Source organism: Anabrus simplex, chromosome 4 (assembly GCF_040414725.1).
Source record: "Anabrus simplex isolate iqAnaSimp1 chromosome 4, ASM4041472v1, whole genome shotgun sequence".
NCBI lineage: Eukaryota > Metazoa > Arthropoda > Insecta > Orthoptera > Tettigoniidae > Anabrus > Anabrus simplex.
The window spans coordinates 373,282,771-373,308,961 of NC_090268.1; the positions used below are offsets into that span (position 1 = coordinate 373,282,771).

Genomic DNA, 26,191 nt, shown 5'->3' on the forward strand with positions numbered 1-26,191 from the left:
ACCATTTTCCAAATGCAAGCTCACAGTTATATGACCCTAACCGCATGGCCAACTTGCACAGTTTCTTGTAAAAGTGAGACCTATGGTAGACCTTTTTCTCATTCTAACTCTAATTTTTCCACACCCTGGTGGGGTCACAAGTGTGAACTGTGTTGCACAAGCAGACATAGTTTTCTTTTACAAGCCTTCCTGATGCCGACCCTATGTGAAGGGATGGATTCACTGCTGCATATATGTGTGGTGGTTGATAGTGTGGTGTGGTGTAGTGTGTTGTGTATACATGAAGAGACATGTACTGAAGCAAACACGAACATCCAGTTCCTGAGTCAGAGGAGTTAACCAGAATTGGTTGAAATTCCTGACATGGCCAGGAATTGAACCTGGAATCCTCTGAACTGAAGCCATTGATGGTGACCATTCAGCAAAGGAGCCAAACATAAATACAATAAACTAGCAGTACCAGCGACTCTGTCTGTGTGAAATTTTGTTTTTACAAATTATAATTTTTATATTTGAAGATTATCCTGGAACCTTCAGTGATAGAAAAACTTTTCAGAAAACATTAAGCACAACTGTACACAACTGAGTACGCAATACCTCCTTCCCATCAGCTTTTTGAGACGCACTATGGGGTGTACACCTCTCCAATCCTCCTGGCCTTCAGCAGTACAACATCTCTGTTTGCCTGCTACTTACTTTACGTCATTGTCCCACCAGATTGTGGTGTCAATCAGGCTCTTACTTCTTCTGTGAATCTGACTTGAGGCAGGCATTAACTGGACAGCCTCCATGATTCTCTGTCCTGAGCATCTTGCTTCAGTTGTTCATAGCATCTCCCTTGTTTGACATCTGCTAACATTCCAAACCTTCTTCTTCCTCTTCCTTTTCTTCCGTCTATTTTTCCCTCCATCAATTTCTATGTAGTATGTAAGCCAACCAGGATATTTTCCTCTTCCTTATCATTTTCATCAGGTGTCTCTTCTCTCCTACTCTTCTTAGCATTTCATCATTTCTCACTTTAACTGTCCACTTCACCTTTTTCCATTTTTCTCCACAACCATATTTCAAAATTTTCCAAATACTTTGTTTCTTTCTTTCTTAATGTCCATGTTTCAGTTCCATATGATACTACACTCCACACAAAACACTTTGCAAACCACTTTCTTAAATCAATAGGGATTGCCTTAGATGTCAAAAGCGCTCTCACCTTTCCGAAGGCTTCTTTTCACATAGATATTCTGCTTCTTATTTCTTCTGTACAGCTTCCATTCCATGTCAACAAACTTTCCAAGTATCTGAATGACTTTACTTGTTACAATTTCTTTCCCGCTAGTGTTATATTAAGAGCAATATCCTCCTTTCCTATTCTCATCACCTTAGTCTTCCCAATGTTTATCTTCATTCCAAACTCTGAAGCAAGATGTACAATATAATAGGTTAGGATCCACCTTTCAATACTCCGTAATAAGATGGTAAGAAGTAGTTACAACCTGTTTAATGGGACCGGTTTCAACACATTTTAAGTGTCATCATCAGCCAATTTTCGAAGATCTTAAAACAACTAGCACATTGAATACAGGCAAAAAATTAACAATGTATCATAACGTAGCAATTCAGTAAATGTTCAAAACACAATAATCACAGTCAAGAGAGTAAACAGAACATCACTATCTTGCGCCGAAAACAAATATAGCTGAAGTTCATAAGCAGGTCAAATATTCGCTTATGTAAAGTCGTTGCTAGGCAGGTCTTGTAGGCATTTGTTTTTCCGGCCGAAGAGCAAAAGGTGACGTGAATGAAGTCTTAGGAAAACAGTATAGGATTTAATTTCGTCAAATTTCAAAGTGGATATATAGGTTTTATAAAATAATTTAAAACGTTAAAAAAGAATAAAGCCAAATAAAAATATATTTAAAAAAAATAGGGAGAAATAATGAAAGAAAAACGAGGTTCAACTTTGAAATTTGACGAAATTAAATCCTATACTGTTTTCCTAAGACTTCATTCACGTCACCTTTTGCTCTTCGGCCGGAAAAACAAATGCCTACAAGACCTGCCTAGCAACGACTTTACATAAGCGAATATTTGACCTGCTTATGAACTTCAGCTATATTTGTTTTCGGCGCAAGATAGTGATGTTCTGTTTACTCTCTTGACTGTGATTATTGTGTTTTGAACATTTACTGAATTGCTACGTTATGATACATTGTTAATTTTTTGCCTGTATTCAATGTGCTAGTTGTTTTAAGATCTTCGAAAATTGGCTGATGATGACACTTAAAATGTGTTGAAACCGGTCCCATTAAACAGGTTGTAACTACTTCTTACCATCTTATTACGGAGTATTGAAAGGTGGATCCTAACCTATTATATTGTACATCTTATTTCTCTATTCAATACGGAACAATAATGAAGTTTTTAACTTTAAACTCTGAAGCGTTATTTAACAAAATACGCTAGTTATGTCATATACTTTGGACAATCAACTCTTTACATGACATATATTTAAATTGTCTCTCTCATCGGCACTTGTAATTTTGGTGAATGATTTCATTCTGTTATGGACCTTGTATTCACAGCCTAGTGATTGTACGGAGCTGTGATATTACCACGATTATGTAAGACTGGAATTCTACTATATTTGAAGTATTGGATGAATAAAACCTTGTATCTGGTGGATTAGGATAAATTGTGCCTAAGCACTGTGAACTCTTTGCCTACTGGTCATCTACTCTGTCTATACGTGGAAAAGTGAACCTTTTATCACATGGTTATACTGTGTGTTGTTATCTCTAAGGGTATTATTGAATTGCGAACGGCTACACGTACTCTTACGCCATCTATGAGACTAAGTTGCTACTACAGTGTGTGTTTAGACAGCGCCCACCAGGGCGAGTATCGGTCTAGTCCGTGTCGCTCCTTGCAGGGAACTTGGAAGTGCACTGGTCTACACCTGAAGGTGTTTGAAGACAGACATCTCGGAGCAATGGCTTACATTACCGCTGCCAATACTATGTGTCTGCAGACTGGTATAGGCTGATGCCCTAAAACCTTCCCACCTGGGGAATTATGTTTTTTTTTAATGTGTAATTTTGTTCTATAGTTCTTATAGTGTAAAAATGTAGTTGTAAGAATGTGGATATGTAATGTTTATTTCTTACTGGTGAGTTGTAGTGATAGTTGAAAACACGGTTGCCTTACCTAGGCATATATGGATTAAAGTAAGTACGCCGTTATCATTTCCTTGTGCTAATATTTTTTTTCTTGTGTAAGTTTGTATATGCTGGTGCGTGTGTCCGTTATGATTTAAATATACATCTTAGTTTGGTGGTAAGACGTCATGTTTTCTGTGTGTTCTGTTTGTAACGAAGTATGCCATTATTGCCTAGGTAATTTCAAAATTCTCCTCCGCCTTGATTGAAAGTTGATTTTCCCTTTGGTTTATTTGTTTTCTGTATTTTTGCATGTGATTATGGCCTTTGTTTGATGCGTGTGCCGTTACTATTTTGAATATTTTGAAAATTTTGCGGTCGTGCTGTGTGTTTGGTACACATTCCTGCGTGTGATTTTGTAGTGATTCTCATCTAAATTTTTTGTACATCTTTCTGTGTGTTTAGGCATTTCATTTGCCCGTGTTCGAACTAACACTATGCTTACACTAGTTTCTAAAGGTTTTTTTTTGGGGTTCATTATTATTATTATTATTTTCGTTAATTTGAAAAAAAAATTCTCTCTCTGGGAATATTTATTTGGGTTTAGTTTATTTTCATCCCTATTGCGGGCTTTTAACGAGATCCTTGTTTTAATTATTCTGTAAACCCGCATTTATATTAACGTTTGTCCACAATGTCATTGTAACGTGTCCATTTAATCGAGGGCTTGGATACCCCTAGTGCGGAGGCTGGTCCTTATCTTATTGCTAGGGGCTGTATTTTTTGGTAATAACGATATGCACGAGTTTTTTTGATATCTTCTTCCTTGTGTATATATGACTTCCCAGGTACTAAAAATACAGTGTTTTAGCAAAATGAACTCACGAAATATCGCAAAATTTTATTTATTGCACGAATTGCACAAATAATCACAAAATATACACCACGCGGTGCAAAAAATGTGAAATGGCACCGAAAGAGCTCTCAATAAAATGTTTAAATGTTTCTGAGAACTTGACTATCGTAGTTTCCTTCTCATTTGCTTGATAGCGCTGTCTTTCTCCACACAAATGCACACAAAGTGGTACGTACTGTGTATCGAAAGTATGTGTATTCAGTTCCGCGATCTCTAAGGCAAAGTTAAATTGAAATAATAAATATGGTAGTTCAACCTATTCAATACAAGTAAATAAGAGATGTAGAGATTACATTCTTATTTAATTAAAAGTGGAAATGGTACCGGTTTCGACCCCAGTCTGGGTCATCATCAGCCGATTATAACTCGAAAAACAATGCATAAGTAAGAAAGAAGTTAACAGTCAAGTCCACACAATATCAGTTGAAGAGGCGATATAAAAATGACGGAGGTAGGCACTGTAAAATTCAGACGAAGTGGAATGTAAGTCACTTAAAAGAAGTAATGCGTAATCTTCCGAGCACCAGCACGGCACATGCAATGTTTGGCACTGTCTTACAATGTTCACAAAAAGCAGAGAACAGTTAAATGAGCCAGACTGCATACACCGTCAGGCACAAACCGGTACCATTTCCACTTTTAATTAAATAAGAATGTAATCTCTACATCTCTTATTTACTTGTATTGAATAGGTTGAACTACCATATTTATTATTTCAATTTAACTTCGATACTTTTCAATATGGAACAATGAAATTTTTATCTTTAAATCTCTAAGGCAGTCGATAAAAATCAATATCTGTTATCGATTACAGCAAATAGCGTTGTGGTCGTAACAAGATACAAGACCGGTCATAGATACAGCAGCGTGCAATGAGAGTTCGTTACTTACGAACATTTATCAGCAAATGTCCAACATTTAAGTATAAAAATACCAAAAACTGAAGTCACAACAGGTTTTTTGAGGGCCGAAGAATACAACAGTGAGGGGTTCTATGTATCTGATGCTGCAAGAAAGATTCTAATGTATCAATAGTATACCAGTAATATTCGTAAAGTTGAAACGTGCGATATACACTGCAGAGAATCAGAATGAAGCAAATGAATATAATTCTAAGCAGCAAATAACAATAGGTGATACTTTACAGATTGTAAAGGTGTTGAAAAATTATAGTGAGCAATTTGTAATAGGCACAAAAAAGCATTCATGCATGCCAACATTCCTCTAGAAAAATAGGATAATCCTGGCATGAGGAAGAGAATGAATATAAAAGGAAAGATAAATAATACTGTCTTTACTGTAAAATATGATGGTATTGGTAGGTCTATTGTAAATAAATCGCCTGTTTGAGTAGTAATAATGTTATTGTTTTTGTTGAATGTCCTCCGCTCTCTCCGCTCAGCGCCAGCCTGCCGCACGCACGCCAGCGTGTATATTTCGAGACTCGACGCGCAGCCTTCAGTGCGCGTGCCTGTACCGTCGAGTGCACTATAAAAACGAGCTCCCTGCCTGTCACTCTCCAGGATTCTCCCCGGTGTCCTGCTCCAGAATACACTGTACGTCGAACACCGAGGCTACTCCTCTTAAAAATGTGTCTCGACCAGGTGGACTGAATTCTGGTAGTATGAGGTTTCACCTCAGGTCACTGCTCCAATTTCCCGTTCCTTCATTCCAGTCGAGCCCCGATGCTGTACTCTACACATCCCCAATCTCACTCAGGCTCCGACACACACATTAGATTCTCTAATGGTGAACAAAGCTGTTATTTAGTGCCAGTTCATAAACTCAGACACTTCAAGTCAGAAGGAACTCTATTAGCTACTCAATGCTAGTGAAACTGATAGTTTTTGACTATCATGAACTGAACATTCCTACGAACTATCTTTTCAAGATAGAAGCTATTGTAAATACATTCAAAGTGTACACAGTGTATAGTGACAGAAACTCTCTCTCAAGCGTAATTATCCACTTTGCTTCAAGACATTTTTATGTTTATTCCTGTAAATTTATATGTGAAGCAAATAAATAAGTTGTGTTCTGGTAAACCTTATCCTTGTTTACAACAGTTTTTATGTCCCACTAACAACTTCTACGTTTTCCGGAGACACCGAGAGTCCCGCAGGAGTTCTTTTACGTGCCAGTAAACTAGTGACACGAGGCTGACGTATTTTAACTCCTTCAAATACTACCGGACTGAGCCACGATTGAACCTGCCAAATTGGGGTCAGAAAGCCAGCGCTTTAACCATCTGAGCTACTCATCCACGACTGGGGAAAAAGAGCATATCCATGAACATCTTCCAGAGCTATATGACTTTGCAAAATGCAATGAAAGCACATCTGGTTGAGAAAATGAAAGAAGACAGTGTTAGCAAAGTTTTAGGAGGTTTTCTAAAAGACCACAGTGAATTTGCATCAAAGTGTTCGCAAGCATTATGGTTTCCGATATCTAATGTTGTCAGCGAGAGGAGCTTCTCTGCTTACACAAAGACACTTTCTGTCGCACAACTCTGCATCCTGATAATGTTGAAACCATGCTTATTTTGTACTTTGGAAACAAGTAAATCAACATCTAAAAATGTAGGCTATGTATAAATGTATATCAAAGGGCAGATCACCTAACTTCATTTCGGAGTATCAGTGATTTATATATTTATTTTTATAACAATTTGTATATTTGGTTTTTCTAAGATTTAATAACAATGATACATTACAAGAGTTTACTTTAAAACCCCTTATCACAAAGTTAGTTACATTTACCCCATACGCTACTACAAGGAAGATTTCGCAAGAAACATCGATCAGTGTAACAATTTATTTCACGAAATAACTACCGAAATAGTGTCAGTTTTAACACCGAAATCAACAGTTTTATTAAGGCCCCTACTTATCGCTCCTGATTATTGTTGTGTCATTTCTTCGTGCCCGACGGTTACGTAACCTTTTACAATTATTTGGGATATTGTGAATTATCGCCGGCGCGATAAGAGCATCTTATGGATTGCTCCGTGTATATTATTATGACTTGTTTCCTTCTGAATCTGTGTGTTTATTTTTTGGGTCTCGGTGATGTTATGTGAACTGGTTCTATCCTGTAAATTATGTTTCGGTGATTAATTTATTAATTGTATTTTTATTTTCGGGGCGTGTCTGCTGTGACGACATTATGGTCGGTATTTGCTGTGTTCTGTGTTAATGGTGTTATGTCGGGTTTCTTCATTAATATGTGGTTTGGTGGGATTTCAGTTTCCACTGTTTCCGCTGTCAAAAGCCCTCGATTTACAATCCAACACTTCCTTTTTCTGTGTTAAATTTTAAATTCATTTAAAATTAATATACTTCAAACATGTGTTTATCATAGGTAATTGTTAAGCTAAGCTGATGCATCAGTATATACATTTTTTGGGAGATAGAAAGGTACTATTTATTAGGGATATTATTTTATTTACAACCAAGTCATATTTAATGAATATTCATTTTAATCCTTAATGTTATGTTGTTTTTTTTTGTTTTTTTTTGCAACTTTTTTTTTTTTTGCTAGGGGCTTTACGTCGCTCCGACACAGATAGGTCTTATGGCGACGATGGGATAGGAAAGGCCTAGGAGTTGGAAGGAAGCGGCCGTGGCCTTAATTAAGGTACAGCCCCAGCATTTGCCTGGTGTGAAAATGGGAAACCACGGAAAACCATCTTCAGGGCTGCCGATAGTGGGATTCGAACCTACTATCTCCCGGATGCAAGCTCACAGCCGCGCGCCTCAACGCGCACGGCCAACTCGCCCGGTTGCAACTTTTTATTATTCCTCAGAATTATTTAATTTTTCAAATTTGGTGTATAGTTGTAACTAGTGGTGGTCATTTCTGCTGTTTTAGGAAAACGCCAACGAACTGTTTGTTTGTTAAAAACAACTGTTTTCCCAAACAGTTTGAATACAACAGGTCATTTGTTCATAACGAGACTGTGAAGGACGAGTGAGTCACATGCACAAGGGGGCTGCGGGATAGGAAATTAGATCTTTCACCACCTTTCAATCTACCTTGTTTCGTAATGTCTAGGCAGGCAGCACAAGCTGAAGGCTGACGAAATACCTGTATGAAGGATACACGGGAAGAACGATAAGACGAGTGAAGACTCCACTGTTAAGCAAAGGATACTGTCTGTAAAGACATTTATTTATCAGTAGGCTATCAACTGACATTAGTGTTTTGTGATCGCGGCGGTCTGCTCATCGATACGGTTCCACACGCCCGGAGTTTTTGTTAACCAGTCTGTTATGAGTGAAGTATCTATAGCAGTATTATTATACAGTGTCTATGTTCATCATATACCATTATAAGATTAATGTTCAACGAGAACTACTGTAAAAAATAGAAGTTACAGAATGTTATAGATAAGAGAGATAAATACACACACAAAAAACGAGAGTATTCATAAGATGCACAATATTAGGAAAGCACTTAAAAATTAATTATCATATTTACATTAAGGAACATTAATATTTCGACCTCTTTTTGTGAGAGCTTTGCATTAATTACCAATCCAATTTGGGAAAGCAGGTCTTCAATATGGCACTGATGTGATCACTATGCTACACTTTATTATTCTGTTCACACGGTACCCGTTATGAAAAATACTCAAGCACTAACTCTTCGTATTTACATTGAAGAACATCAACATTTCTACCTTTCTTGATGACAGCCTTGTTCTCCTTCCATTAACAATCAGTCCAGTTCGGGGAAAAAAGTCTTTCACAGGGCACTGAAGTGGCCACTATGTTACACTTTGTTATGAATATTTGTGCTAAATTGGGAAACACATGTTGGTGATTTTTCCACCAATCTAAGGGGCAATTAGATTCCCCTGCTTCATTTACACGAGGTAAAATGTCATCTTTCAAATACAAATCCAGTTCCTTGTTGGCTTGTGACAGAGGGCTGGTTTGAGGACGTTTATCTCCAATAATGTCGTTGAAAATGCTCCAAGCGCTTATTGGACAAGAGGGCTGAAATGCACCAGTTGTAGATGGAAGTGAGGAGGATGGAATGTCAATATTCTGCTTCTCGCTGGTCTGGCCGTTTCTATCTAGGTCCACTACTAAATTACGCACCCTCTTTTTGACGTTATCTAGTGCCGCAGGGTCCTGAAAAACGTGGTCTTTATAGCGTGGATCTAATAAAGTGCATAAGGCGAAGGTGCTGTTGTGTTCAACGTTCTTGAACCTTTCTCCTAACCCTTTAGTAAGGCTAGCAATTACGGCCCTCACTCCTGTGAACTCGGCTGATTGCCTGAGTTTTTCGCAAATACCTCTCAGGCACCTGACGACCACAATCACAGAACTTCCAGTCATATATGCTTCTCCACTCAGAGAATTAGTCATTTCTTCAAACAGAGCTAGCACATTGCAAAGTTGATGACAAGCTTGCCACTCTTCGCCAGTTATTACGGGCAGATGTTTATCTAGCAGAGCAATAGTGGCCCTGATAGATTCTTCGAGTTCTACAAATCGACGCAACATATAAAAAGTTGAATTCCAGCGAGTCATAACGTCTTGGGAAAGGTGTTTAGGCACTGTATGTCCACTTGATATCTGGTACTTCAGTAGTTTTACGCTTGCTAGTGAACTTCTCCTGAAGTAGCTGACAACTTTTTTTATTTTCTCAATGGTGACTTGCATTTCCTGAAGAGAACCCTGGACAATCAAATTTAATTTATGAGCAAAACAGCCATAGTATTCCCATTTCAGAATTTCCTCAAACGCGTTTGTTATATTACTAGCGTTATCAGAAATTGAAAAATTCACTTTGTCATGCAGCTTCCAATCGGATAGTATGTACTTAATTTTGTTTGACAACGCAACAGACGTGTGGCTTCCAGAAAAACTAGAACACTTCAGTAAAACAGTCTTGAAGGAAAACTCTTTCGTAATGTAATGCACTGTTACGGCAATGTAACTCTCTGCAACTAACGATCTCCAAAAAATCGGTTGTTATGCACACACTCACTGCTTCATTCGTCACTGTCTCTCTTATTAAAGAAAACTGTTGATGACAGAGTGCTGGAATCATCACATTTGAAATAGTCTTTCTACCAGGTAATTCATAGCCAGGGATCCACTTCATAAGTTTAGAAAACCCTCTATCCTCAACAATACTAAAGGGCTGATAATCTAAAATAAATAAATCAAGTAAGTCACGATCAATTAATTTCTTTTGGGCAGATGAAACATTTTTAGTGACGTAAGACCTAATTAATCTTTGTCTTTTAGGCGCAACACATGAATCAGCAGTCGATGCTTCGCTATCAGGCCTGCTAGTGCTAATACTAGGTTCCTCTCTATCCTCTGTAGGCCTACTTGGTCGTTTTTCCACTGAAGGTATTTCCTTAACACTATGACACGTTAGCTCAGTATATATTGCTATATGTTTTCTTTGCAAATGTCCTTTCAAATTTGTAATAGTTGACTTGTAAGAAATAAGCTGCTTGCAGATAGTGCAAAGCGCCTTACCATTGTCACTTTTCGTGAAATAATTCCACACCTCGCTTCATTTTGACATGTTATAAAAGAACTCGCCTCGCTCAGCACTCGGCAAACTTAACACCGCTCCGTTTTAAAACTGGTTTGAGAACACCGGTACATCACCCGCCAATAGCCCGCAACCAGCAATAAGCGAAAACGTTGAAGAACTGTTCGGCTAAAAACTGCTTTTCTAAACAGCTCTTGGCTCACTGCCAACTAAATACGAGACAAACAGTCGATTTGACAGCGAGGGAATGGGAGTGGTTAAGTACTGAGCAATGCCGATTTCAGGCCGAATAGCTCCGAACGCGCGGGTAGGTTCAAGGTTACATCAGTGTCTACTCACTAGTGAACAGTGAAAGACAAACTGTGGACTGTATTGAAGGAAAAACTATTTGGTGGGACTTTTAAAAACAGTTTGTTCGTTTTCCACCCGAAAACTGTTTTCTCCAAACAGTTGGGCGTTTTTCTGTCCATCACTAGTTGTAACCATTATTTATTAATTATATTTTTATTTTATTTTTGAAAATTCTGGTGTCATTCTGAGGTGAATTGCCTCGTGATTCCTAGGATACCCTCCTCTATCCTTTTTTTATGGGTAGGTACCAGCACTCTTCCTTGCTACCTTTTATTTTGATGTGTTATTTTCCTGTTTTGGTTTCATTTGCTCCTTGTTTATTTTTGTCTTGTGTGCACACGTCCCTATGACGCACGCTCATTCATTATCATTGTTAGAGAGTGTTGCAACTCTTTGCCCAAACTCTTTCCAAACTTTTTGATGTTATTCATATTTATTTTATTCAGTGTCTGATCAAGGAGATCCCAGAAATTATCGACTTCTTACAGAGTTTTTGTTAGGAAATTTTTTTCATTGGTAGGGGCATGAGCATTTATGATGGTGTAAAGTTTGTTTGTGGTTTGTAAAGTTAGAATTGCAATTCTTGGTGAGATGGCTTTAAAATCAATTACGGAATCTATTCAACTTTACTATAAATCCTGTACGGTACCAAATTGGGGGCAATGTTTCATGACCCTTTGGCCTGGCTTCCCATTGTACACTCTATAACAGGTCTTCTTTTAAATTTCTCATTTCCTGGAGCCCTACCACAAGAATATTTTGCCTATCTAATTCATTTGTGAAGTTCTTGAGCTTTACGGTTTTCAGTAAGGAGTTTGTGCACTGCAATGTAGTTAATATATTTATGTTTGATTCTATGTTTGTATGTTATTGGTGACTACCCACCAAATCCGATATAGTCTTCTCCATCCTTAGATGGTGGAATTCTTTTACAAAAAAACTTTTCCATATCTATCAAAGGTTAACCTTAATTGGGGCAAGCTCCAATTTACAACTACAGTTGTTAGCTGCAGAGGATAATTCAGCCGCCACTAACATGTGAAACAGACGCTGCTGGGGTACCGCCACTAACAAGTGGAACCATCGTGCCCTTTATTGCCTCAAGATGTTTATTTTCTGGCTGTAATTTTACAGCTTCAAGCCAACCCCCCATTTTTTCCGGGCTGGGGAGCGGCAACAGCAACTACTGAGCTATTCAATCCACACACCAGATACTGCAGTTTAATAAAGCATAAAAATTATTTCCGAAGATCTCCTTTGCACTTTTGTTTTGAAGTTTCAACTTTTCTTTAGACCTGCAATCTTCCCTGTCTATAACTGGAAGCTTCTCTGGAAGATCCTTAATGCCACTAAATCTAACACAGGTTATATTACATTTAAACATATGCATCAACCACAGAAGAATCTGGATTTTTGCTGTTGCCTTGAAAATCTCCCAGTAAAGCTTCTGTGTTTTAAATACTGAACTGTGATGAAAAGAAGCTGAGCAGTAGTGTTTTCTGTGAACAACTCAAAGAAAATGACAAAATTCAAACACTTTCAGCCTACATGGCCTAAACTATTGAAGTTACCCACAAGTTATATGTGTAAGAATTGTAGAGCATAAAAAGTGTGAACTACCAAAAAGTCTGTGGGACCACATACCTCTCTTTAAAAGGTTGCCCACAATAACAGTTTATACACTTGTTAACAGAAGAAATCCTGTAGTAGGTATGAGTTCCAGAGGTTTGGTTGAATGCTGTCTTAGCTGTTCAAGATACTTTCAAATCAAAGGTGTAAGAATTAACAGGTAGCTTCAGTTTTCTGTATGACCTGCTTTGCTATGACTACAGTAGAACCTCGATTCTCTGTTTTGGGAGGGACCACGGAAAAAAAAAATAATAATTGTACAACACGGGAAGACTGAAAAATCCGGGAATGAATTAACCACAACAATTTGGCTAAACATCACAAAAATGAAATACGTACACTTATAATCTTGCAGACACCCCTGAACCAAATCAAACTACAGCCCCAACGGACCTTCCACTTACCAAGCGACCGCTGCTCGGTCTGAAGGCTTGCAGATTACGAGATGACACATGGTCAGTGTGACAAATTAAAGGTAACTGTAGAATGAGTGAACCTGGAACCGGCCCTCAAATCCAGGTAAACATGCCAGACCTTGCCGGGAATTGAACCTGGGCCCTCTGGATGAGAGGCAGGCAAGTTAGAATGCGGGGCCGGCTTCAAACATTAATTATGGGTACGTGACTTAAAAATCTCAAAACTTTATATTTAGTTTTACCGCGAAAACTTCGTTCAGTTCAGCAACTTTGATCTGCCAAACTCTTTGAAAAATATAATACCCATTGTGGCAAGCCAAACAACAATCGACCACAAGTAGTTAATTCTCTAATCTAATAAAATAAAGCACATTAGATATAAAAACACCCAACATGATGCCGAAATTCCCCCTTTTTTTAATCTTCCATTGTAATTTAGGTCACCGGTATACTGTTTGTAGTTAACTTAGTTTATGGAAATCTTGTACCTTGTACCAAATAAATTAGGTCTACATCGACTTTTAAAGGTTATGCTGAACTCAAGAATATGGTTTGGAACGTGAGTATCGATCCTCAAGTTATCGAATGCATTATATTCAATTCTGCCCATCGCTAATCACAATCAAATTGGAAAGAGAAAAAATATCATTAGCACTTCTGAAATTACTGTTATTCATGACCTTGAGCTCAGCTGAAAAGCGTGCTTGCTGTACAAGTCGTGACAACTGTGAAATGATGCAACGTTTTTAAATGTAACATGCGCAAATAAAACGACTGCAGTTCTTATAACATTTTAACACAAAAACATGAAATTCCCGGTCTCATATTAGGACCAAAACAGTAATAGGCAGTCCCAAAACCTCCCATGTCTTTATGTATGCAAGGTGCAACATCTGTTCTGGTCTCGATAACATTAAAATACTAAATTTGTTACTTAAGAAGGAGCAGCTTTGATTCCTGTCTGAAAGCCTAGTGACTATCCAGTGCCCTGAGAGAAATGCCAGAAACCTGTTTGGCGATACACTTGGGGGGAAAAAAAACAAAAAACATGTAACCCTGGACATTTTGCAAGTACGAACATTTGACGAAATTCGTTCGGTCTTCAAGTAGGGATGTCGAAATACGCTCTGTCTCCTTCCAATTGTTGTGGACACTCTCTGCTTTATGATTTCCGAGGGTTCTCTAAATAATACCATCCGAATGCGTTGCTAAGATGGTCCCTTATGTTAAGTTCACCGCCGATAACTTTTCCTGCACAGTACAGTACTTCCTCAAATTATCGCAATGATGGGACGTTAACACCAAGATCTGTAAGTATGCCGTTGATATCCTTTCGTGAGATTCTTGAAAAATGCGTGATCGAGGATTTAGCGTTGTTGGGACTGAAATTTCTGGACAGTTGATTCGGGAAATCGTTTCTTCAAGGAACGGATAATGCAGGATTTTTACAACGTTATTTAATTAGGATGCACGCGGGACCACCCAATTTGAACAAATAATATGGGAAAGTGTAGTTTCCGGGAACGTATAATCGAGGTTCTACGGTATACATAAACCCCGGGGGAGGAATTTACAGATCGCTGGGATGAATATGAACATGCCCTGTTTTTCATATGGACAATTGCTTTCTCATGTGCCAGCTCACCCTGCAATCTACATTCTATAGATCATTCCATGTTAAGAAAACAGCATTGTTCTTATGACAACAGGATTGCCACATCGAACGGCTCTGCTCAACAGGATCATAGGACGACAGCAGCACATAAATTTGGAACACAAAAATAGATGACTTCTCTACAACAGTGACAAGCTGCCAGCAAGTCACAGAGTAACGGATTACGTGTTGCATTTACCACAGCGGCACAGAAGGGAAATGTAGGAAGGCAACAAAGCAATGGCTGTTCCTGCCATTGTGTTTCCTCCCTGTTGATGTATTTATGAAACAGAAAATCTTAATTAGTTATTTTAATAACATACAGGCAAAAAATGCCTCATCATTTTATTATAGTACCTTCTTGTTATAATATTCCTTAATCATGAGAAATAACGGGTGACAAAGAGGGGGTATGTTTGCTTCTTGTAGGTTCATAAGAGCAATTCTGTTTTCTTAACATGGAATGATCTATAGCTCCTAATGGTAAAAACTAGAAATATTGTGTAAAAAGAAGCCCTCAACTACATAGCTACGTTTTTCCACATCTTCCCCCGTGTAAACCAAATAAGTCTGCGAATATCTGTTTTACAATAATAACGGGGAAGAATCATTTATTTATTTTTTTGCTAATGGCTTTATAAGTGATAAAAATCATTGTTGTCCGTATTGAAGATACTGAATGTAGGATGCTAAATGGTTTATTTTGTCACCTATTCAATACATATAAATTTTACATTTAGGAATTTATTCTTAATTCTGCTTGAGACATGTTTCGCCCTTCATTGAGGGCATCATCAGTCAAAATTATCTCCTCAAGGTAAAAATCAGGTACCTGATTAGTATTTAACATGCACAAATTAATATACATTACAAAGGGAAAATTAAGTAGAGAAACTCTTGTACAATGGTGATGGTTAAACAATATAAGTTTAAAGAATAAGAAGTCGGCACCAATGCTGAAAATTATTGGGTAATTATAGCAGAGTTCAGCAGTGGTGCTCTGAAGAATAATTGATGCACTCATAGGAAATTATAAATTTTAAAATTATTTACAGTATAACAGTCGGGGGGAAGGGTATAGTGCTCGGCGTCAATGTTTTTAACAAAAATACTGCCAATGGTTGGTAACTATACAGTAAATTTACATTATCCAAATGAACAGTTGAGAATTTACAGTTTATATACATATTTACAAGAGAGCAGCTTGGTGAGCAAGGATATAAAAAAGTAAATTACCAAGTGCATCCAGTTGCTTTAATCGTTGGAAGACGATTGTAGCACTGTCATATCAGAAATATGCAGAGTGTTTTAATCTTAGTTAAAGATCACAGGGGGCAGGGAAAATATTCCATAGCCAAATGAGGTTCTACAGGCATCAAACAGAAGGTTGTCTGGTTGAAGCACCGGGTTCGGTACGGTGAACTTGTCAGCGTGGACGGAGACTCAATGGGAGTCATTGAGTAAACAGTGCATTTGAATGGCAACAATGATGGCAGTTATTTGTAGGTAAATGTATTACTGGGAATGTGTTGCAGGTTGAATCCTTCGCTTTTTCTTAGTCGATTTCTTGTAGCTTGGAATGATGTGTGAAAACATCGGTGTGAGATGCCGGTGAGGCGTAAATAGATATTTTGTGAATGAATGTATGAAGGACCTCGGGACGAAGTTACAGTTTTTTGTTGCTGGTCTAGTGAAAAAGAATGGAGTTGTTTATGCTATGAACTGCAGTGGAGAGATTAGAAAATATACGGTAACTATAGAGTCAGAGCGATGTAGCTGGGACGAGGCATCCCTTCATTTGATCTGCGAAGAGGAGCCGTAGTGGTACGCCATATTTGTGCCGATGTGCACTGGAATTCCAGCGTGTTGTTGGCAGTTGTGTTGTATGAAGTGGAAGTTATCTGTAATCGAGATGTTAATAGTATTAGTTGGTGTGTAAGAAAAGATCATGGTAAGTAATGAAGAGTAAATGTTATTTTACATACCTAATGTGTCGCTGAGAGGCAATTTGTTGACAGATGTTGGCTGACTATGAAGGAGGCACAGTCGGTAATACGCACATGTGGTTGGCAATGGCGGCGGGAGAGGGTGGGGAGCTTTGGGAGGGAGGAGCATGGGCGGAGATCATGCGCCATGGTGAGGTGTGGGAATGGAGGAAGGTAGAGTGGAGGGGTGAGCTTGTTGTGTGTTGGGAGTGCTGGTTGATAAAGTGTTGGTTTGTAAAAAGAGGGAGGGGGAATGTACAGACACGAAAAATTACGTGGATAGTATTGATGTCTTTTTATTAATGCGGCTGAATGTTATTCGTTTGTGTTGGGTGTTGTAGTATTTCTGTTGGTCGAGTGGCTTTATTTCTCGTGTTGTATCGATGGGGTCGTAGTGGAGGGGGAAGTGGGTGGGAGGAGGTATGGGCTTGCTGTCATTGCGTGTGGGGGGATTGGTGGGAATGGGGGAGGTGGGGTGGACGGGTGTAACTGTTGACGTGCTGGGTGAGTTAGTTAATGTGGTATTAAAGATTTTAGACAAGTTGTTGCCTTGAAAATTCATTTTTTGTAGTAAGGTGGGAATTTGTTCATAAAGGTTTTTTTTAATATCTATTATCTCGTTGAGGTTTTTGTCTTTATTGAAGTGTTGGTCTAGAAAGATGTATAGGTTCTCAAACTCAGTCATTAGTTTACCTTTCTCAACTCTTTTTAGGATTTTTAGGTCTTGTTCTATTGTGGTGAAGTGGTAGCCAATGTCCCTCATGTGGGTGCTCATTGCAGAAAATTTATTATGTTTTTGGGCATTGTAGTGTTCTAAATAACGGGTTTGGAAGCTTCGGCCAGTTTGTCCGATGTACGAGACATTGCATTGTGAACAGGTGAGTCTGTAAATACCTGAGCCGGTGTAGTGATTTTTCCATGGGTTGACAGAGTTCTGGTTGCAAAATATGCTCTTGTTCGTGTTATGCGTTTTGAAAGCAATGTTGACTTCATGCTTCTTTAGGGGGTTGGCTATCTGGTGGATGACTGGATTAGTGTATGTGAAAGTTGTGTATTTGGGTTTATTGGGTTTTATTGGGGAAAGTTGTGTTGTTAATTTTAGTTTTACTTTGTTGATGATCTTGTTGATCATGTTGGTGTTGAAGCTGTTGAACTTGGCAATTTCTTTTATGTAATCAAGTTCATTTTTTAGATTGATAGGTGCAAGGGGAATTTTTAAAGCTCTATAAACTGTAGTACGAGGCTTGTTTATGAGAGTTGGGGTGTAAAGAATTATTGTTTATTGTTAGCGGAATGAAGGAGGGTTTTCTGTGTATCCGAAATTCAAAAGCATTGTCCATTCGTGTGATGATGATGTCTAAGAAATTGATAGAGCCGTTGTTCTCATCCTCCTTTGTGAACTTTACATTGTTGTCTAAAGTGTTTAGGAATGTGAGGAAGTTGTCGCTGCTATTGCACTGTTTATCGATGATGACTAATGTGTCGTCGACATAGCGGAGCCAAAGATGAATACCATTGATGGAATTTATTGTTTTACTGTGTTCTAAGTTGTCCATGTAGATGTTCGCTAGAATTCCAGAAATAGGGTCTCCCATAGCTAAGCCCTTTTGTTGGTATATCTTGTTGTTGAAAGTGAAGTAATTATTATTTAATACAAAGGTTAGTACTTTAATAAACTCTTCAATTTCTATTTTGCTTAGTCCACTGTGTTTGGAGAGGTTGTTTCTTATGATGCTGATGGTTTCGAGAACTGGGATGTTCGGATACATGTTAGTGATGTCAAAGGAACATAAAATGTGGTTTGGTAGCAGTGTAAATTTATTTAAGGTTTGACATAGGTCAATTGAGTTCTTAATGGGGTTTTTGTTGTTGAATTTGTAATGTTTTTTGAGAAAGTAGTGTAGAAATCTTGAAGTTTTGTATGTTGGACTGCCTCTACTGTTGATAATTGGTCGGATGGCGATGTCTTTTTTGTGGGTTTTGGGTAAGGACTTGGCTGTGGGTAAGGTTGGATTCATATTGACTAGTTTAAAGATTTCATGGTCATTTAGGAGGTAAGTTGAATTTTTGAGAAGGGTTTTCAAATTGCGTTGTACTTTTGGTATAGGATCCTTGTTGATGATGGTGTAGGTTATGTCGGAAAAGAATTCTTCGATTTTATTGACGTAGTCCTGTTAGTTCATAAGTACAGTTGTGTTACCTTTGTCGGCTTTTGTTACTATGACGTTATTGGTGTTTATTTTGGTCTTTAAAGCACGGATTTGTTTTGAAAGGGTAGTGTTTTTGCTGGTTTTTAACTCATTAACTAGGGAGGGCAGTTTCTTTTTTATTTCGTGTATGATGTCATTTTGTTTTTCTGTGGTGATCTGTTTACTAATGTTGGATTCTATTTCTGCAATAGTGGTGGTGATCATTAACTAAGATTAAACCACTCTGCATATTTCTGATATGACAATGCTACAATCATCTTCCAACGATTAAAGCAACTGGAGGCACTTGGTAATTTACTTTTTTATATCCTTGCTCACCAAGCTGCTCTCTTGCAAATATGTATATAAACTGTAAATTCTCAACTGTTCATTTGGATAATGTAAATTTACTGTATAGTAACCAACCATTGAACTTTCAAGATGGCGGTGTGTGCAGAAGTGACGCTGAGTGTTATGCGCAGTATTATTATATTTTTGGTGGTAAAGAGTGCAGTGCAATACTCCAAAAGTGCTACAATCGCTTCAGATAACCCTCCTGGATACCTGGAAAACATAATTCTATTGGAAAAACTATTGGTGAGTGAAAAATGTACTCTTAACGGTTTGAAGTGGTGCAGTGCTAAAAGTCTCGGGATGGCAGCCATAGGTCGGCTTCGGCGAAGGGACGGGAGTGGTGTTGTCAGACTGCCTGTAGATAATCAGCCACTGCTGTGCTTGGCACTTGCCCTAAGTGGGGACATCGAACTAAATCCAGAACCACAACAGTGCACAATTTGCGGAAATAGTGGTAGGTGGAACCAATTATTTGTCCACTGTAATAATTGCTCGCTAAAAGGCCATAGAACCTGCGCAAAAGTCTCAGTGTCTGAATTCAGAAAAATAAAGAACGGTTCCTGTACATGGTTATGCTGGAAGTGTGAAATGCCGCTGTTATCAGACTCGTTCTTTACAGTTACCAGTGATACGCCCAGCGACTTAGTAAATAATTCTAAATGTACATATGTAAATAAAAATATATCACTTTTTGCCTTCAATGCGCGCAGTATTATGCGACCTGGACGGTTACAAAATATCCACGCATCGCTTGAAAGCCTTGATCCGACCATCGTATGTGTCAATGAGATGTGGTTGTCCAGCAAAATTAATGACTCAGAAGTGTTCCCTGACTCGCTGATATTGTTCCGTAAGGACCGATCCCACCGCTCTGCAGGGGAAGTTCTAATTGCAGCCAAGCCAGAATGTAATCCAACTCGAGTTCATCACCTGGAGACAGCAGCTGAAGCACTGTGGGTGGAAGTGACGTGCAACAAACGCAAATTCCTTATTGGATCAATTTATCGCGCCCCTAAGTCGTCGCTGGAAATGAACGATGAACTAATCCTTTCTCTCGAGCGTGTGCAACATGTACAACAAAATTACAATGCCATTTATATTGTTGGTGATTTCAACTTGGAATTTACGTGGTCCAGAAATGCTGCACCTGTTCCAAATAACCCCCTCGCCAATAAATTCCTTTCCGCTTTCTATGATTTATTCCTTCATCAATTAATGTTTGAAGCCACGCGTATTACGCAAACAACACGCTCAACCCTTGACCTTTTCCTAAGTAATATACCACAGTCCGTCCAATCTCTTAATACTATTCCTGGATTCTGTGACCATCAGGCAATTCTCGCAACACTGACCCATATAAAACCATCCCCCAAACTCCATACCAGAACAGTTTATAATTTTTCCCGAACAAACTGGAACGATCTATTAACTTAACTATCCAACCGCCTCCCTGTTCTCACCTCAGATTTCACCGGCAGTACTGACATAAACAAGATATGGAACGACTGGAAGAAAATTTTCTTTCAATGCGTAGAAGAAACCACACCAACAGTAAATCTAACCAGCAGACGGAAATCTCCATGGACTACCAAGGAGAGAGTGCGAGAAATTCGAAGAAGGGACCGCCTGTACCAGAAATGGAAAAGAAATCCAACCGATTATGAGTGGGAGAAATACAGGCTGGCTAGGAACAAGGCTAAACAATCTATCAGAGATTCCTACGATTCTTACATCCACAGTCTCAACACCAACTCCAAGGAACTCTGGGCTCTTCTCAGAAGTAAAGGTTGCAACAGAGCTCTATCTGTATTTAAACATAACGGTACGGCAGTCTCCACACCACAAGAAATTGCAGACACCTTCAACAGGAAATTTAAAAGTAACTTCTCCGTACCTACTGAGGAAGAGAACATGCTATATTCAAGGACAACATCTACCCCTCTCTTCCCTCTAACCAACCTGTATTTCTCAACAAATGAAGTAAAGGAGAGCCTTCTGAAAACAAGACCTCATGCCGCGACCGGGCCGGACCGAGTGCCAGCAAGAATTCTCAAGAATTGTGCAGTTGCCTTGGCGCCCTCGCTTTGCGCTCTCTTCAACTATTCCATTAATACCGGGTCTGTACCTTTGGAGTGGAAAGAAGCCAACGTAGTGCCAGTTTTCAAAGATGGAGATAAGGAAAACGTAGATGATTACCGCCCAGTTTCTATAACATCAGGGGTCTGTAAATGTATGGAACGTCTAGTTGCTAAATATATGTTGGATTTTTTCAAGGAGAGAAACCTGCTGAACTCAAACCAGCACGGCGTCATTCCGGGAAAATCCTACACAACACTTCTAACAAAAGTCATTGATGACTGGCAGTTCTCCTTGGAGCAGACTGATGTCTCACAAATAGACTGTGTGACTCTGGACTGGAGCAAAGCTTTTGACCAGGTGTCACATCAAAGACTTCTGTTAAAACTTAGCAACTACGGCATTTAGGGTAAACTGCTGTCATGGTTGAGGTCATTTTTGGTGGGTCGAACGCAATGTGTTGTGTACGGAGGAGCCAAATCAGACCAAACCATAATTACTTCTGGAGTAATTCAGGGCAGTGTGATAGGGCCCCTCCTGTACACGATTTATGCTCTCGACTTCCCGGATTGTGTAAATTTGACCATGGCGCAGTATACCAATGACACAGTCATTTACAGAGCCGTGAAAAACAGTGATGATATTGCAAAATTCCAATCGGATCTGGATAGTATAGCTCTGTGGTGTGAGGTAAATAGAATGCATATAAATATTAAGAAGTGTAAATATATAAGACTAAGCAGAGCTAAACAACCACTCCAGAACCAACCTACTCTATGTGGAATCCAACTGCCGACTTCTAACTCCATCAGACTGCTCGGTATTCACATTACGGACAATCTGAAATGGAATAAACACGTGGAGGAAGTGAGGTGTAAGGCATACCGGGCGCTAGGTTTCGTCCGTAGATATCTCTTGGGAGGAAGAAGTAAATCCCTACGAACGGCTTATATTTCCCTTGTGCGGCCCATACTATTATATGGCCTTCCTTCCTGGCATCCAACTACAACGGAAAATATGAGGAAACTAGTAGGTATCCACCGACGAGCAGAACGTTTAATTAACAAACACATCCCCTTAAACACAGCCAGGTCATTGCCACCAGTGAACTCGTTATGTACACAAATAGATGTAGCCTTCCTTAGGAAATCCCTGACAGATAACACACACCTCTCCCCTTTCCACCGCCTGCAGCTCAATTACCGCTCTGTTAAAAGAGGCCAAGGAGTTACTCTTGTCCCTCCCTTCGCTAGAACAACCTCATATTTAAATGGGTTTTACTCAAGGGCTGCTCGTACCTGGAACCTTATACCATCTAAGGTAAAGCTACTTCCTCTTCCTCACTTCCTCCGCGAAGTAAAGAAAATGTATATGTAAACAGAAACCCATATGTGATGTATATAACTTGTATAAATTAGAATTGCACGAAGGATGGGTGCAAGTATAGGTGTATGTGGGCGAATGTTTATGCGTGCACGTGTGGGAGTGGTTGTGAATGAGTGTGTATACAGGGGTCTGAGTGGGAGTATAAATGGCTGGGTGTTTTTACACTAATATCTTCAGGATAATAATCAAGATAATTATTATTCTAAGGATACAGTATTTGTAGTGTAAATATGTAAATTTAAAATTGTCTACATAAGTTTGTATGTAAATATTCAGTAGAGTTTATATATACATGTGGAGATGGAGGCACTTCCGTGTATGTGGGGCTTGCCCTTTCTCCATCTACCACCCCTTAAGGAAAATAAATAAATAAATAAAAAAAATAAAAAATAAATAAATAAATAAATTAATAAATTAATAATAATAATAATAATAATAATAATAATAATAATAATAATAATAATAATAATAATAATAATAATAATAATAATAATAACCATTGGCAGTAATTTTTGTTAAAAACATTGACGCCGAGCACTATACCCTTCTCCCCCTGACTGTCATACTGTAAATAATTTTAAAATTTATAATTTCCTACGAGTGCATCAATTATTCTTCAGAGCACCACTGCTGAACTCTGCTATAATTACCCAATAATTTTAAGCATTGATGCCAATTTCTTATTCTTTAAACTTATATTGTTTAACCATCAGCATTGTACAAGAGTTTCTCTACATAATTTTCCCTTTGTAATGTATATTAATTTGTGCATGTTAAATACTAATCAGGTACCTAATTTTTACCTTGAGGAGATAATTTTGACTGATGATGCCCTCAATGAAGGGCGAAACATGTCTCAAGCGGAATTAAGAATAAATTCCTAAATGTAAAATTTATATGTATTGAATAGGTGACAAAATAAACCATTTAGCATCCTACATAATGGCTTTATGTCGCACCGACGCAGATAGGTCTTATGGCGACAATGGGTCAGAAAAGGCCTAGGAGTTGGAAGGAAGCGGCCATGGCCTTAATTAAGGTACAGCCCCAGCATTAACCTGGTGTGAAAATGGGAAACCACGGAAAACAATCTTCAGGGCTGCTGACAGTGGGATTCGAACCCACTATCTCCCGGGTGCAAGCTCACAGCCACACGCCCCTAACCGCACGGCCAACTTGCCCGGTGGATGAATCATTACCTAGGTATTTCCATGTAAATGAAGTCCAACACAAAAGCTAATATTAATAAACTAAAAAAATAATAATTCCATTTCACTGCAATAGCTAAAACTAGAATACCTTTGTGTTTCACTTACAAGATATTTTAAAAAATTCAAAGGACATATTCATGATCAATGTGGGCGAAGTGGTGGGTAAAAGCTAGAATAATGATAAACTTACCTGTTAGTAAAGATTTCTCATACTGCAGTAATGACAGCAGTGCAAGGAGCGCGACACATGCAGACATCATAAGTACAGAAGCTGGGGCCAATACATCTCCCAGCAGTAGTGCCACAAGCAGGCAGAGAAATACTCCCAAGATAACAAACGCTGCACTATACACAGTGGCCAAACCATATATCACAGGAAACTTATCTTCTGCTTGAGCTTCATCTCCGCTGCCCCTTTTGGATAAATTATTGTGCTTTGCAATCATCTCCTTTATTTGGTGAAACAATTGTGGAATAGCATTTTCTTGTCCATAAACAGAGGCAAGGTTCTCCTTCACTTTGGGTAGTGTGTAAATACATAGAGGTTGAGCAAAAAGACTAATAAAAACAACAAGCATGATTCCATAAATAACCAAAGGAAGAAATTGAAGCTGCCAGGGCAAAAAGAATTTTGATTTAAGATCCCTAGGTAATCCATGAAGTATCCAGAAACCTCCAGTGCAGACAACAATTACAGTTGGTGAGTATCTGGCCAGAGTAACTGTTGGTGAGAAGCCAACCAGGTTACCACAACTGCGCAACCAGATTCGGGCAACGGTGACAAAGAGGGCCAAACACACTAACGTGAAGAGACACTCTGCGTTCCGATACTTCCCTTCAATGAGGGTACCAGACGAGTGTGGCTTATGAGTAACAAATGATTCACAATCTACTTGTTCCTCCCGGCAACGCCAATAATACCGAGAAGTTCTGATCAAGACGCTGAAGAAAACAGCTATTAATAATACTTTCACTTTCATAGGAGTCAGCAGTGTTTTTGACCAACCAGAAGAACTCTTATCATTGCATCTACTTTTGGATATTCCTTCAGTTCTTGTTTTCAAGTTGTATACTAACAACCATGTAAGAGTAAGGAGGAAATAAGAGAGTGTATAAGCTTCTTCAACAATGTAACTATTTGAAAACATTCCAAACAAACTCAGTACTACAAGAAGTCTACTGGATATATTTGTCCAATCTTTACTTTTGGTCTGTATATACCAATTACTAACAATGGGAGCCCAATTTTGGATAACAACTAAGGACATACAGAACAAGGATGCAATGCCAGTAACAAAATAAAGATTTTGTTCCAAATTTTGAATCAATTCTACAATATAACAAACTATACAAACAACAGCAGCAATAACCACACTAGAATAACCTACAATCAGAAAACTACTATTCAGAACATCACTTGGTAATCCATCAACAATCAAGAAGCTTAAAAAGATAGTAAGAAATGTGAGCAAGAGACCACGAGATATTGCCATAGGATCAAATTCCACCCACACTTCCTCACACATATGTTTCAGGGAGGTTAAATACTCCTTTGCTCTAAAAGCAAAATTCTTAAATTTAAATTTATCAGTAACACTTTGTACTTGGTCCTGGAGTTTGTTGTATGTTTTGTACAGGTGAACCAACTTGTCGTTGGAGAACTGGTTGTTATTCTGAGAATACTGACGAATGTAATTTGTAGTTTGCTCAACATTGTTCCACAAGGAATGAAGTGCATATTTCCAATCATTTTTCTCAGAAGAAGATGGCAATGAATCCAAGATAACACTCCCGAGATTTGAAAATGGGATAGGAATACCTAATATAGAGGCTAACGTCGGAACTAAATCAACCTGGTTCACAACATTGGAATGAGACATATAGTCAAGGGGTATAAGAGGCTTTGGAGAGTAAACAAACATAGCTGCTGACACTTCTGCTTCTGTGTCTCCACCATGATCACCTGAAATCAAATAAAGTCAGAACTTAATAAAGGAGTGCACTTTTAATATAATCTTTTCCTAGTTTGCATAAAAAGAACATGATATTCTACTTGAATTTCTAACTATTATAACTGAAGAGCCTTTGTAACATAAGTTAATAGATTATTCTGATGTTTCCAGCTGTGAATTATTTAAGTTTAATTAATTTCTCATTAACAATTGTGATCTACAGATTGATATCATTTATTAACCCTAGTAGCAACTACACTATACATCACTCAAGAAAGAAAATGAAATGGCGTATGGCTTTTAGTGCTGGGAGTGTCCGAGGACATGTTCGGCTCACCATGTGCAGGTCTTTTAATTTGACTCCCGTAGGCGACCTGCGCGTCGTGATGGGGTTGAAA

At 38.5% G+C, this 26,191-nt stretch overlaps 1 protein-coding gene across 2 annotated transcripts in view; it reads right to left on the bottom strand.

Moving 5' to 3' along the window:
* PIG-O (phosphatidylinositol glycan anchor biosynthesis class O) overlaps nt 1-26,191 on the bottom strand; it is a 91,947-nt gene that overhangs the window by 40,415 nt on the left and 25,341 nt on the right. For both annotated transcript variants that reach the window (XM_067145817.2, XM_067145818.2), the window contains exon 3: nt 24,032-25,804. In XM_067145817.2, the coding sequence (XP_067001918.2) occupies nt 24,032-25,804 (1,773 nt within the window). The remainder of the gene's footprint in view (nt 1-24,031; nt 25,805-26,191) is intronic.